Source organism: Corvus brachyrhynchos, unplaced genomic scaffold (genome assembly GCF_000691975.1).
Source record: "Corvus brachyrhynchos isolate BGI_N302 unplaced genomic scaffold, ASM69197v1 scaffold61, whole genome shotgun sequence".
In the NCBI taxonomy this organism is placed as follows: Eukaryota; Metazoa; Chordata; class Aves; order Passeriformes; family Corvidae; genus Corvus; species Corvus brachyrhynchos.
Genome location: NW_008236478.1, coordinates 1,698,763 through 1,712,672, shown reverse-complemented (window position 1 = coordinate 1,712,672; position 13,910 = coordinate 1,698,763). Strand labels below are relative to the sequence as shown.

Below are 13,910 nucleotides of genomic sequence, written 5' to 3'. Positions count from 1 at the left end.
GGAAGGGAGGTGGGAGGGCCGGATAAGGCAGAGATGGCAAGAGGAAAAAAAAATTTAGGCCAGGCACAGCCCAGGGGCAGCTCTTGGCAAGGTGAAAGAAAATTGCATATTCAATCTCCATCCATGAATCTCCCTTGCTGCTGCCCGCCTCCTGCTCGAAAACAATGAAGGCTTTCTCCCCTACGCCGCACAACGCCTGAGTATCAGCGCTCACTTTAACTTCAGGGTCATTAATTCACCTGATTATTGCAGGAGAGGAGAGGGTTGCAGAGGCATCTATTCTAAAGAGCCCTCCCTTAGCTCATCCTTTGATTAGTTCAGGGTGGGGGGAGTTGAGATAATGTGTTGTCTTGGACACAGTTTAAAATGGGAGGGGTTGAAGAGGGGGTGGAAGGAGGTAGAGGTAGAAAGGGAAAGATGTGGCCCAGCTTGTTGTGGAAGGGAGGGCTGGAAAGCAGTCATTCTTGCATCCCTCTGCTGTGGTGTTACAGCAAATTAAAAGTAGCATGTTCCACTTCGTAGCTATCTTTCAGGGAGGGGAGGGGCATGGGTGTATGTCGGCATGGGGATGGGGGGGATCTTATCATTGCTTCCTCAGCAGCCCAGCGTAGTGTCACCCTGTGAGGTGACATTTGAATTTACAATTCCGCAGAGAAAAGCCATTAATTCACAAATTAACATTTCTCCCTCTCTCTCTCTCTAGCTCTTTCTCTCTTCCTCTCTCTCTCTCTTTCACATGGATGTGCAAGCAATTGAAAAGACAAAGGAAATAGCCTTAAGGAAGAGACTTTACTGCTACTCTGTCTGTGCAGAGATTGCTACTACTGCTTCTAGATAGATAAACCAATTACCTGAGCTGCTCTGTTCATGGCAGCCTGCTATTACCTCCTTTTGTAGAGCTGATTCCATTGCTGGATTACACTGTGTGTATCTCATTAATGTAAACCAGCATGATACTGGGCACTGTTTCTGACCCTTCTTGCCATAGCCCCTTGCTCTGCAGTGGAAGAAGGAACTGGGAGAGGAGTTGAAGAGAGGTGACAGTAGGCACAACGTACTTCCTAGCGCAGGCCACACATAGAGCTTGTTAGAATACCTGTGCTAAGCTTTGAGGAGATGGGGGCTTCCCTTCTACAGAGGAGATTGCATGACATTAACCCTGATGTCTTCCATGTCTTGATGAGCACTGAGGGTGCTGTGCAACAGGCCTTGTGTGTGGGCACCTGGTATGGGCAGTGCCTTGCATTCTCAGCCCTACACAGTGTTTTCAACAGGTGTAGAAATGTGCGCGGCAAGCAGACAGAGAGGTGTGAGTACAAATACTATTTATTCATAGCTATAGCACACATAGCTGACTGCGCCAGGACCTGACTGACTCACAGAGGTACACAACAGAGCTCAGAATAAGACGCAAGAATAAGCACTTCAGCTTACAGACTGAGAGGGCCAGATTTCTCTGCAGTGCAACTCCATTGAACGCAAGTAAAGGATGCCTGTAGAGATGTTTTTGTCTAAGACAAACACTGGACACTACTTCCACACAGGCCTGTTGTATTCTGATTCCCTCTTGTTGCTCTTTCCTGCCACAGTCTTTCTCACACGCTTACTTCTGCTATCACTGCTGCTGTGGCTCCTTGGACAGCACATGTACAGTATAGACACACACCACACACATACACACGTAGGCACTCAGCCACATGCTGGTGCCACCCCAGGCACACATCTGTGATACTGGCAGCCTGACTATGCAAACTCACACCCCTGCAGACACAGCTTCTCCCCACCTGCTCTGGGAGGTCCCTTCAGTGGCTCCAAGCCTGCCTGCTGTGGAGCACACTGGCAGTCAGCTTTCTGAGCACCTTCTGGTGCTCTCTGCAGACAGCCTTGTAGGAACACGCTGGATACCCCTGCTTTTTGGCCTGCTCACACAGCTGCATGTGTTTGGGGAGAAAATGTCCAAGCGGTGCTGTTTACATAAAGACTTGCACATACTAATGTGCAGGTCTTTGCTCACTAAGCATTCTACCTATACAAAACTGGACAGAAATCTTCACTAACAGATTTTTCACCCCAGAAGGGTTTGATATGCCATGTTCAATCCATTCTCCTAACTTTCATGAAAGGAATAAGCTTGCAGAGGGCAGTTATCCAAGTAAAAGAAAAATGGATCACAGTGGCTGTTTCTAGAAACCTGGTCTCCACATGCTCAGTGGTTGGAGTATGTGCCTTTCTTCAGCATTGGCTTGGCTCCTTAAATCTTCCTAAAAACTTATCCTTTTAACAAGAGCATCTGCCTCCCTGACATTCCCTGTGCCCCACACCGTGCACAGCACATGGCTGGGGAGCATCATCCCGCAGCTGGTGCTGGAAGACGGATCACGATCAGCGGAGGAATCGGCAGGCAGTGCCAGTAATTCAAACCATCCTGACCGTTCAGTGAACCTGAACCTGCTGACCTTGACAGCACTAGACAGCAGCGGCCTCAGGAATCCCAACCTTTAGAAAGGCGTTGGCTGGAGGATGGCTCCTGCTCTCTCCCTTTCTTTCTCTCTTTCTCTCCGTGATCACATCCAGCAGCCAAGAGGACCCAACAGTCAATCCCCAGCGCACCAATTAGCTCCTAATTTGTCTATCTCTGCACTCCCAAGTCTACATCAATGTAATGTTAAGCATTGCTTGCTGTTCATAGATGTAAATCATTCCTATAGAAGAGTGTCTTCTTGTGCTAAAGGAAAACACTAAGCACCTTGTTCTCAGTCAGGGCCAGAGAAACCCCTCCTCCCAAAATGGGAGCTGCTGCTGCTGCTGTTTGGAAGGAAAGCAGAAGCACTTTACTTCCCTAAGTGTAGTATCAGATCCTCTAGCCTTGTTTCACTGGATCCCAGGGGGAACAACAAGATCTCACCAAGCTATTATCCCGTGAGAATCTTGGTTGGATAGATGAGGGGCAAGGAGGCAATTTGATTGGAAGGGAGAAAGAAAGAAAAAAAGTGTGTTTAATTTTGTCACCAGACCTTGCATTAAAAAAAAATGCAGTTTGTGAACACTTTAGGATGCTTTCAGGAGGCACCGGATTTACTCCAACTATCTCTGTAGCTGCCAAGCAAGACCTGAAAAACACAGCATTTTGTGCTGGCCTGCAGAGACTATGCAAGCTCTCAGATGTTGCATATGGAGGACAACTCTGTTAATAGTAGATGGCTGGAAAGAAGCAGTTACAGATACATATTTGTATCTATCTATTTACACACACCAGGCATGTCTGTCTTCTGTCTGTCTCCATCCATAACTCTTTGAAGGTGATTTTTCCAAGCGTCAATCATATAAAATAAAGGATGCTTTAAATAGGTGTCAAATGCAATTCATGCCCATCTTAAGGCCCTTTAAAATGTCAGAGTTTCGTTAAGGGGCCTAAAAATAATACCTAGATCCACATTTTCCTTTCACTTTTGCTTCATTCATCCAAGCTTCCTACTGCTTACTTCCCAACAGGTTCAAGGTACAAAGTCCTCTTCCCACAGAGTTCAACAGCTACAGGAAAACACACAGGGGTACAGTGCCAGAACAGGAGCTAGGTCATGAGTATCATGGTTTCCATTTGGATGTGCATCAGGTCAGGACTTTTTCTCTCATTGGCCCTGCTTTTTTTTGGGAGCTCAGAGGAGCTATTCTGTTTTTAAGCTAGGTGGTCTGCATTGGAACAGATTTGTAGATATCTGATTAAACCCTTAATGAGGTGGTTATTGTGTATGAAATGTCCATCAAATCTTGAGTGCCTTCTACTCCTCTCTTAAATGCTCTAGAAAAGGCTGTTATAAAGGACAGGTATAATTCCATGCCTGGTTTCCCAAAGGACCTGTTGTTCTTTTGCTTTGGCTTTTGGCATCTAGTCTGAGAAGAGGTAGGCCTTGAATAGAAGGGTTGACTTTCCAAGAAGATCAGAACTGTTCTAGAGTTTGGGACAACTTTACTAAATCCCAGCAAATGAAAAACAATACTCCACTAGCTAATCCTCAAGGCTACTTATGGCTCTTCTCTGCACAGACCTCACTTGTTTGTGAAATTGATTGCTGCCCATGACTGGGTCCTCTCTTGTTTGGAGACTACCTTTTGCAATTTGGAGCATATCTCCAATATACATTTTATAGAGGTCACATCAGTATAGGTTCCTTCATATACCAGTAACGGCCTTTACATGACCTCATGCAGAAAGATGACAAATTATTCTTCTAATAATCTACAGTTATTATAGGAATGAGCATTCAAAAAAAAAAAAAGAGGTTTGCATGGTGACATTTCAAGCAGATTGCTGCCTATTGCAAGTCCGTAGCTGTTTTATTGCATGGCATTTCACAATTATCCATCCTGTATCATATGTTGTTTATTAACCTTCCCATTCTTAAGATCTCATTTTCTACTGAAATGTGGCTGACTCTCAGGTGGACCATGGCAGATGTTGAACAATACAGAGCATCAACTGTGAAATTTTGCTGTGCCATGTCCAAATGAAACCACAGGAGAATTAAGATATGCTGTGGGTAATCACTCAGGCTGGATTTTGTTCAGGACAGCCAGGTTAATGTCTGCACTCTTGCAAAAAATGCCATGGGAATTTTAATGACTCTGAGTGATTGGAGCCTTTGTTTTATAGCATGTCAAAAATGGCAGATCTAAAAACACTCTGCTTGAATACTGGTTTAGTGCTGACTCAGAGGAGCTTCCAATAACATGATTCACGAGTATCTGGCTCAGGGGCAGGTACAGACTCCTTTGACTAGTGAGGTTAAGGTAAAAGTGTGTATGAGGGGAAAATACGTGGAATGAAAGGAAGGGAAAGTATAGAGCAAGAGAAACAGAAGCAAAGGCACTATTAAGAGGCGTATGCATGGGGGACCAAGCCAATGGAACTCAGCAGGCTAAAGAGGAATTCATATTTTCTAGACTGTTCATTAGAGGTGTCCATGGTCTGACCCTGATCTGCTGAGTCTTTGTGCCGGTGTCCTCTCAGTGCTCTCCGCTGGAATCTCAGGGATTCCCAGAAGCTGGGAGATGGAACTGGATGGTGACAGTCCAGCTCTGTGCTCCCTGCCTTGTCTCTAGCAGTCCTGATAGCAGTGTTGATTTGCATGTCAGGCAAAGCACTGCTTGAGAAAAAAAAAAAAAAACAAACCCTCCAAGTGTGGCGGTGTCAGCGCTCGCTGTTGTTCGACAGTGTAAAATTAAATTAATAAAGCCCCCAACACAGGAAAACATAACAGGAAATTAATGGCCTTTACTGTCGCTCTGATGCAGTCATTTGCAACCCTGCTTTCCGCACCAAAGACTTCATAAATGCAAGCAGTTTCTCTAAACAAGCATAGTTAGGGCTGCATGCGATGTAATTTTTTGTGTTGCTTCTGTCCTTTGGAGCTAACAAAAGCCACCCTTTTTTATATGCTCACCAAGGGGGAATCCTGCCAAGAAGTAGCTCCCTAAGAAACATGCTTAGGAAGATGAGAGAAGAGAGCTAAGTCATGCCAATGATGCTAAGAACATCGTCTTCTCTGGCAGAGGGAAAGCATAGCTTCTGGAGCCCTGCTTCCCTGCAGCAGCAGCAGCAGCAGCAGCTGTCCCTGAGGGCACTGCACTAAAGGAAATGTTGTGGACACCACAATAGCATAAATCAGGATAACCCATCTGATTACTTTTAGGATGTGTAAATCAGTATAACCACTGAATGCAAGAGGCTTACAGATTTACACTGACCAGAGGATCTGGCTCACTGTGTGAGAGTGCCGATTACTACTCTGTCAACATAAACAAAGCCAGTGTACTGGATCCTGGAGCCAGCTGCATTTCTATTTGTCTAACAGTTAAACCTAATAGCACTAGTAAGAGATACTGGACCTAGGAAACTACTACCTAGGCTAACACCCCTCACCTGCACACCCACACGTGCTGTAGTGCATGTTGTATACACACCTGAGACAGCTGCTTGCATCCTAACACCTGGAAAGACTTTTGCAGCCATTTTCAGTAAGGCTGGATGTGCTTATTATTACTATCCAACACAGACTTAGTTTCCCAGATGCTCTTGTCCAAATTTGCAATCATACACTTAGATACAGTAGTAAATACATATGATTTTCATATGCATATACACACTCACTTCCTTAAATGCATTTTGCATGCTCCCATGATAATCCAAGACAGATCTGAGCACATACTTCATTACACACACAATTTGCACAATTACTACATTTGCACACACAATTCATTACATTTACATTCTCATTGAGCACTACCATTTTTGCTCATGTAAGCCCTGTATTGGAGCTGCACTGCCTATCCCTGCTCCATCTAGGGTACTCAGTCATACAAAACTCCTGTCTTAAAAGCACTGCTGTCAGGCACCAGCACACATCTCACTCTTCCTCAGTCAGGCACACTCACTTCCCTGCATGAGCAGCCTTCCTTACTCACCAATTCCTCATGTGAGCTATACTCTCATTTCAAAATGTAAAATCCCTTTGTTTCTGAGCCTTTCTGCTCTAAGTAAGGAATACACACCGTCTATGTGTTGCTGACACACTTAAATTACAGAGACACATGGACCAGCACAGTACTATCAATTAGCATACTGAAATTCAGGCTTGTGGATTCCCTTGAGGCAAATGGGCACAGGAATCTGAACAACTGTGGAGTTCATGAAGGCTGATGCACTTCCTTGAGGTGATAATCTTCCAGTATTTATCTCCTACTATCCCTATTTCTGCAGGATACTGTACATAACCTGAACTTGTACTGTATCTTCTTTCACCATCGCAGCATAGATCCCTGATAACATTCCTTCTCTATGCATTGCCAGCCCCTTCCGTGCTCCATCATCTCTAGTCTGCACTCACTTAGGATCCTTCCCACCTGAATTTGAGGTTCATCTTTCTCCACACCAGTTCATTTATCACAATCGAAGCACTCAAAATTCTTGCAACGCTACTACATGCTGCAACTCAGAACTGACCCATCTAGAGATGACATCTTCTTTCACACTGTCTAAAAGACCGCAAAAATTCTCATGGAAGGAAGTGTAACCCAAAATTTACAGCCTTCCTTTTCCAAATCCTACTGAGTAGGGCAAGAAAGTTACACAGGTGAAAAGATCACCGGGTTAGAGCTCCCACTCCTTGCACTTGTCCTTACTGGGGGGAGTACGGTATTAGTTTAATAATTATTGAGGATGCAGTGTCTCTAGAAACATTGTGACAGCTAGACTGGATCAGCTTGTGTCGACCAGGACATGAGTACCAGACACTTCTGGCCATCTGAAAATGTGTGATCCACTACCTCAGGAGAAGGTCTTTGTCCTTGATCTTTCTCTTGGTTGGGGGTCAGTTCAGACACAGATGCGGGAGGTCTGTTATTCCCAGTGGGAGCTTGAGACCAGGGTTTGAAGCACAGGTCTGATAGTGCTGGGGTCCTTTGCAGACCCACACTGAATGCAACACGAGGGTCTGCAGAGGGCTGGCTGCCGTGAATGACAAGCACTGGCTATCGATCGCGTTCTGAACTCGGCCCAGCCGATAGAAGGTAATTAATGACTCCATTTGCCTCAGTACCGAGGAGAACAATTGAGTTTGAAACTGCAACAACTGGCAGTGTGGGGAAAGGCCTCCCGGGACGGCCAGGAAAGCTGTCTGACAGGCCCAGGCTGCATGGGGACACAGGAACACATCAGAGGGGGAAAAAAGAGAAGGGAAATCGGAAAAAGAGAAAGAGCAGTCTTAACACAAAAGTGTGACTTGGGAAGGGGAAGCACATGTAGCCACAAATGCTCGGAGAGTGGGAGAGGCATGCTCTGAGTTAAGCGCCCCAGCAGGGATGGTGCAGGCAGGCTGCAAGAGAGGACAGGGCTGCCTTGCTGGTGCAGAGGGACAGCATTGCAGCAGCCGGCTCAGCACCACTGCATCAGAGAGTTGTGCTTCTCTCAGAGACTTTGATAATTAGATGGGTTCTGCTGTGTCACCTGGCTGGCAGTTCTCATGCCAGTCACACTCGTTTTTATTATGACTGTGATTTTTATTGGTAGAGCCACTAGGCCCCAGCTGAGATCAGGGCCCCACGACACTGCAGGCAGACATGTCATGGGGATGGTAACAGCCCCTTCCCCAAAAGAGAGCAGTATCTCCATATTTGTGTGGCAGCTGCACAGCTTCTCATGACCTTTCTACATGTTTCTGTGCCACAAAGGTCTCCCTATGTCAGCAATACTTCTGAGTCATTTGTTGAGATGGTCCTGTCCCACCCTGAGCAAGAGTTCTGTCTGTCACTTGTAGCCAGGGAAGTAACTGTATTATGCTGCTCTGTGCTATTTGTCCATTATGGTGTCTTTGTGGCTTCCAGACCCGGGAACGTCTCTTTGTTTTGGAATTATTTAATGGACATATTCCCTGTGTCAGATGCAGTTAAGGTTGTTCTGATGTTCTTTGGCACACCATTTCTTTGTTATCTGTCAGGATACTTCTGCGACACCCGTGGAGCATTTCTATATCTTGTGTTGAGGGTTTACACTGAACATTTGCTGTGTGTACTCCCTCAGCTGCCCCTCAGGAGATGAGAGATTTCCTGTCACATGTGCAAGGCCTGATCACACTGACAGCAATTGTGCTCTTTTGTGAGGGACACAGTGACTGAGGCCATGGTTCACCTCTCAAGCTGTTTGTTAAGATTCTCATGATTTAAAAGAAGTTTCTCTTGCCACTAAAAGGGAACTGGGAAAGGTGGTGGTGCTTCCTATTGGTACAGTTACCACAGTTACCTAGGTGGCAGCCCCAGACTCATCCTGCAGTTGAAGCCTCACTTTACCCCTTTGAATAGCACCCCTTCCAATATCTGCTTTCTTGGCAAATCCCTGTCCCTTAAGCTTTTACTCCTAGCACTGTTGTTCATCAATTGAAGTGACTGTTGCCCACCACAGCGCCATTCCTCATGGGATCTGTTAGTCTTTCCCAATTCAAATTTTCCCCATAAGCCCCTTCTTCACTAGCACCCACAGCCCTTTGATGGACCGTGTCTCTTGCCCAAAGTCCTCTCTGGTCTTTTCTGCCACCTTTGCTATATCCATGTGGCTGTCAGCTCTCATACTTCGTGTATTACACTATTTGAAGCTTCTCCTCATGGTCCAGCTCACAGTCATACACTCAGATGAGAATTGCAACTTTGATCTAAAACCAGATATAAGTGTCTGGCCCTTGCAGTTTCAGGAAAAAAATGAAAACACATCCTCTATAGGTTTTGACACCAGAAAACAAACACAGGGGATTTACAATCATTTGGTTTTGAAGAAAATAAAATGATCTGTGACTGTGAATGCCTCAATGTTAGCAACACAAGACATATGAATCTGTCATTCAGGAACACCTCTGTGAAACCTTCTCTGCCTCATAAGTAAAATATCTATGCACAATTCATATAATTGCTCTGTGAAATTTGGGATTCATGCGTCCTATCATTATTAAGCCCAATACTACTGCAAGCTGTTTAGACAAGATCCACCTCAAGGTACCCTACAGGCCTCTGTCAAAAGTTTCTTTGCTTTTGTAAATTTTAAAGCCTAGGCCAGGGCAGAGTGGCCCACCCCTTCCTTCCTCCCTCTCCCCCTCAGGAATTTCCACCTAAACTAAAGCACTGTCTTTCTCCTTACAACTTTTCCACCCCTCTCTATTCATTTGCTCGCTTTGATCATTCTTATTTCTTCTTTAACCCCATTCTTTACCCTTTTCTTTCTTTCATCCTTATCTTTCATTTCCCATAGACTATACAGATCCTCACTCACCAGCTGGTCCTGAGTTTCCCAAATATACATACACGCTTATGTGTGCTCATGCACACGCACACACACTGACACAAATAAATAAATAAATAGAAAGGTCAGTGAGCAGAGCAGCAATAACCCCTAAAACAGTACTATCAGAGGGACATGATTGATCAATTGAATTCCATAGCGGCTCAAAAATGTGGGATTAAGTAGTGTATTATACGCACAATGAGTTGAGGCATGATGTTCATTTCAAGTTCATTTCGCCAGCCCTCTGCCACCAGATCAGGCAATCAATAGGGGCAGCAGATATCATATATCACCTCTCTCCGTGCTAGGCAGAGAGCACCATAATCTCTCGCAAATTTAGAGTGACAGATTTGTCAAGATCTGAAGGGCCCCTGAATAAATGAAGGAAAAGAGACTCTTACAGCGACTCAAGAAAGCTGTGATTTCAGCTTCTTCACACAAAGGCATGGCCTGTGCACACATGGAAGACACATGTGCTCAGGGCTCTGAAGGCAGACAGAATTGCAAATACATGTGCATGTGTGCACAAATCTGTGTAACCACCCAGGGCAATTCACTAAGGGTAAAATCTGATTTAATGACAATCAGTGAAAGTTTTACTGTACACCTGTCCACTCACACCAAACACCATGCAGAGTATAGGGCTGCCATCCTTGAAAATCAGATATAGTCAAAACCAGCAACCAGAGACAAATGCCTGGTCAGGCATGTACTGTGACGCAGAATCTAAAGAATACCAGAATAATTATCTACTGCAATAATACCCATGTGTATTAGCATCATGGTGTGTACAATCATGCACACTGACTGACACATGTGGAAAAATCCTCAAAGGCAAACAGCTTCACAGGCTGCAGACAGGTTGAGGCTGATACAGAAACATTTTTTTCTGAGTCTGGACCCAGGAGTTCTGTGCCAGCTTTCTGCAGGGAAGACCAGAATTCTCTTAGTCCTCCAGAAAGCCACCCCCTCAAGAAACAGCCCAGTCCATCTAAAACATGAAAACTGTAGTGACCCACACAGTGTGCAGTCCACCAAGCCTGATCTTTGCTTTGTTTTCTTAGTCAAATCTGTAATGAACTTCAGATTTCAAGAAATTGATAACTTTCTCTTGTGCAAATAAGCCTGGGGAGAGGAGAAAACTCCAGGGATCAGTGCCAGTAAACAGCCTTACTCTGACTTGGGGTGGAAAAGAAAGAGAGAAGAGGCTGCTCGAGGGAAGGCTGCTGGCAGGGACAAATCAATATGTAATATTTTCTATGGTCTTGTGAGTGGTACTGTACTACGCTACTGTATATAATGTACTATTGATTATATCATATCGTATAATCACCTATAAACGGATATATCTCATAGCCAGAAGGCAGCAGGCTCAGTTGTAACTCTCAGGCACCAGTTGGGCATTAACTGTGCCAGGAAAATACCATCTTGGCACCATCCGTGAGCTAGAAGAGGAAGCAGCAGAGTGCCATTGTTCTGGATGCTGCACAGTGAATGTCACTCCAGGCTCCTGGGAGCATCATGTGTCCATGAGCACCTCGTGATTGCATGGAGGAAGGAAAAGGCCTATACAGAACCCTCGAGCAATTTCTTGACAGACAGCAGGTTTCTGAGATTCACAGACTAGAGACCACTGAGAAAGGCTTAAGTATGAGGCATATTAGTGAAAAACCAGGAAGATAATTGCAGCACAAGAGGAAGAACCTGATCTTAGGTTAGTCAGGGTGATAGGGCAGTCAGACTTGTGTCTGATGAAGCCCAGTAGGTAGGGATTCAGGTAGGGATGGAGAGTATGGAGGTATATCAGCATGGATGATGCAGGGAATTATAACCAGGCCTAATCTATATATATATATAACCTATATATAACCTAACCAAAGTTAGGCTGAGATGTGACAGCAGAAAGATACTCAGCACAGTTGGAGGAGATTATAATGAGCAGATTTGCCTCAGATGAGATGAGGGATTATGACAGAGGAAGATTCACTTCAGCTGGGACAGGAGGTTATAACAGACAGACTCACCTTGGATGTGACAGATGCTAATAGCAGGAGACTCACTGGAGATAAAAAGGGGTTATAACAGAGAAAAATGCACCTCATCTGAGTTGGGAGATAACAGGGGAAAAAAACCCAAACCAAACCCATATAGGTGATCAGATGGTTTATCACAGGAAAAGATTCACTTTGGATGGGGCAGGGCATTTATAACAGACTCACAGCAGAGGGGATGAGTGGGCTATAAGAGATGTGGGATGGCACAACAGAAATAGAGACGCCCTGAAACATGGCAGGAGACACTGCTGTGAAATTGGACTGTGTCAGAGGGCTGTTGTAGGGACAGAGATGCACTTATAGGGAAGCTTCTACCAGAAGGCAGATATATTCCTAGTAAGAACAAAGGAATACCAGGAAGGTAGATTCCCACTGAGCAGGACTAGGTTTTGTAACACAATAATTCATTTTGGATAAGAAGGGAGACTGGCAGAGACAAAGATTCATCTCATTTTGGAGGGAGTTTTATAACAGATAATTTATAACAGGTCATGATAAATCACAAGCTACACATAGGTGAATGGGACAGAAACCAACATTTTTTGGATGGGACAGCTGCCCCACAGGGAGAGATTGGTCTGTGGGGAAACATGGAGTCAGAAACCAGATTTTCCTGTTATCTAAGGGGGATGAAAGACTCATCTAGGACATGATCAGATGAGAAGGAAATTATAAGAGTGATAGCTGGTCATGGGACTGGGGAGCTACAACAGAGACTGGCTCCCCTCCAAGCTGTAAGAGAGACTTTTTCCCGTTGCAGGCTTCCTCAGTCGTCTCCAGTACAGCCCATCCTCAGCACTCTTGTTTCTCTGTGAACTGCCTCTCCAGTGGTCTTCTAGCGATGCTAATCGCTTTGCTTTGCTCCCATTTTATGCTCAGCAGTGGAGATTTGGCAATTTTTAACACCGAAAATCAGCGGAACTGAAACTCATCTCTGAGCTAAGCACTATTCTCCACAGCCTCACTCATCCTGGGCAGGAGAGTCCCACAGAACCCACTGGAGCAGCCTGGCCACTCCATCAGAGAGGAGGGGGCTCCTCTTGGATCCCTGCAGCCTCCTCTTCCCTCAGGAGTGGCACAGCTACCTGGGTGGAGGCAGAGAGCCTCATTCTTTCTCACTCTGTCCTTGTCCTGCATCCATTACCAATTCAAGCCAGGGTGGTGCTAACTCCCTGTTTTCTCTGTCTGTGCCCTGCAGATGTATCCGAGGGCTCAGTTCCCAATGGAGATTCCCAGAGCAGCGTGGACAGTTTGCGGAAGCACCTTCGTGGCGACACTTTCACCCAGCAGCAGCTGGAAGCTTTAGATCGAGTTTTTGAGCGTCCTTCTTACCCTGACGTCTTTCAAACATCAGAGCACATCAAATCTGAGCAGGTGAGGGCTTGGCCTGGTAATGGGAAGCCACAGGCACTGAGAGGATGATGGCAGGGAGATTCCCTCACCAAAATCCCTCTCCCCCTCTCCACCCCTTGTTCTGACACTGACCTGTTAGTGCACGTACCTTTTACAGCTCTGTCTGGTTGTAACTATATCACTGTGCTGATACTCGTGTATACACAGGCTTTACCTCCTCTCGTGAACTGGCTGTATACATGCACACTGTGCTCTCCTCTGTCCCCATGACATCTTTTCCTTCTGCACGCACACCTGTCTGTATGCAAGCCTGTTCTTGCCATGAACATGCCTCCACCCTCATGCATGTTCACTGGCATGCAGCACTGCACAGAAACTCCTGCACACTGAGATCCCACTGGTGACCAGCAAGCCACAGGGTTTGGTTTTAATGGATCATTTTCCTTCATGGCCCAAGGCTGAGACTTGACTCCCATCTCCAACATAGTTTTCCACACTTCTGCAGCTCTGCCCACCTTTTCTTTACTCCCCTGCTCTCCCAGCCTTTTATCCCAAAAGCTGTTTGTCTTAATAAAATGAAAATCAAAAGTCTTTTTAAACCGCCCCAAGCCATAAACCAACAAAGGAAGAGAAGGAGAGGCTGGCTGTGGGCTCCCCTCATTCCAGCGGCCCCGGGGTTA

The 13,910-nt window shown here is 45.6% G+C and overlaps 1 protein-coding gene and 1 long non-coding RNA gene across 14 annotated transcripts in view; one reads left to right on the top strand and one right to left on the bottom strand.

Annotated features, from left to right (window-relative positions):
- The window catches only part of LOC108444660, a 93,381-nt gene that overhangs the window by 36,782 nt on the left and 42,689 nt on the right, over nucleotides 1–13,910 (bottom strand). The gene's annotated exons all lie outside the window — the stretch shown is intronic.
- Nucleotides 1–13,910, top strand: part of PAX2 (paired box 2) — a 103,845-nt gene that overhangs the window by 56,997 nt on the left and 32,938 nt on the right. For all 13 annotated transcript variants that reach the window (XM_017725941.1, XM_017725945.1, XM_017725948.1 and 10 more), the window contains one exon: nucleotides 13,076–13,251. In XM_017725941.1, coding sequence (XP_017581430.1) covers nucleotides 13,076–13,251 — 176 coding nt within the window. The remainder of the gene's footprint in view (nucleotides 1–13,075; nucleotides 13,252–13,910) is intronic.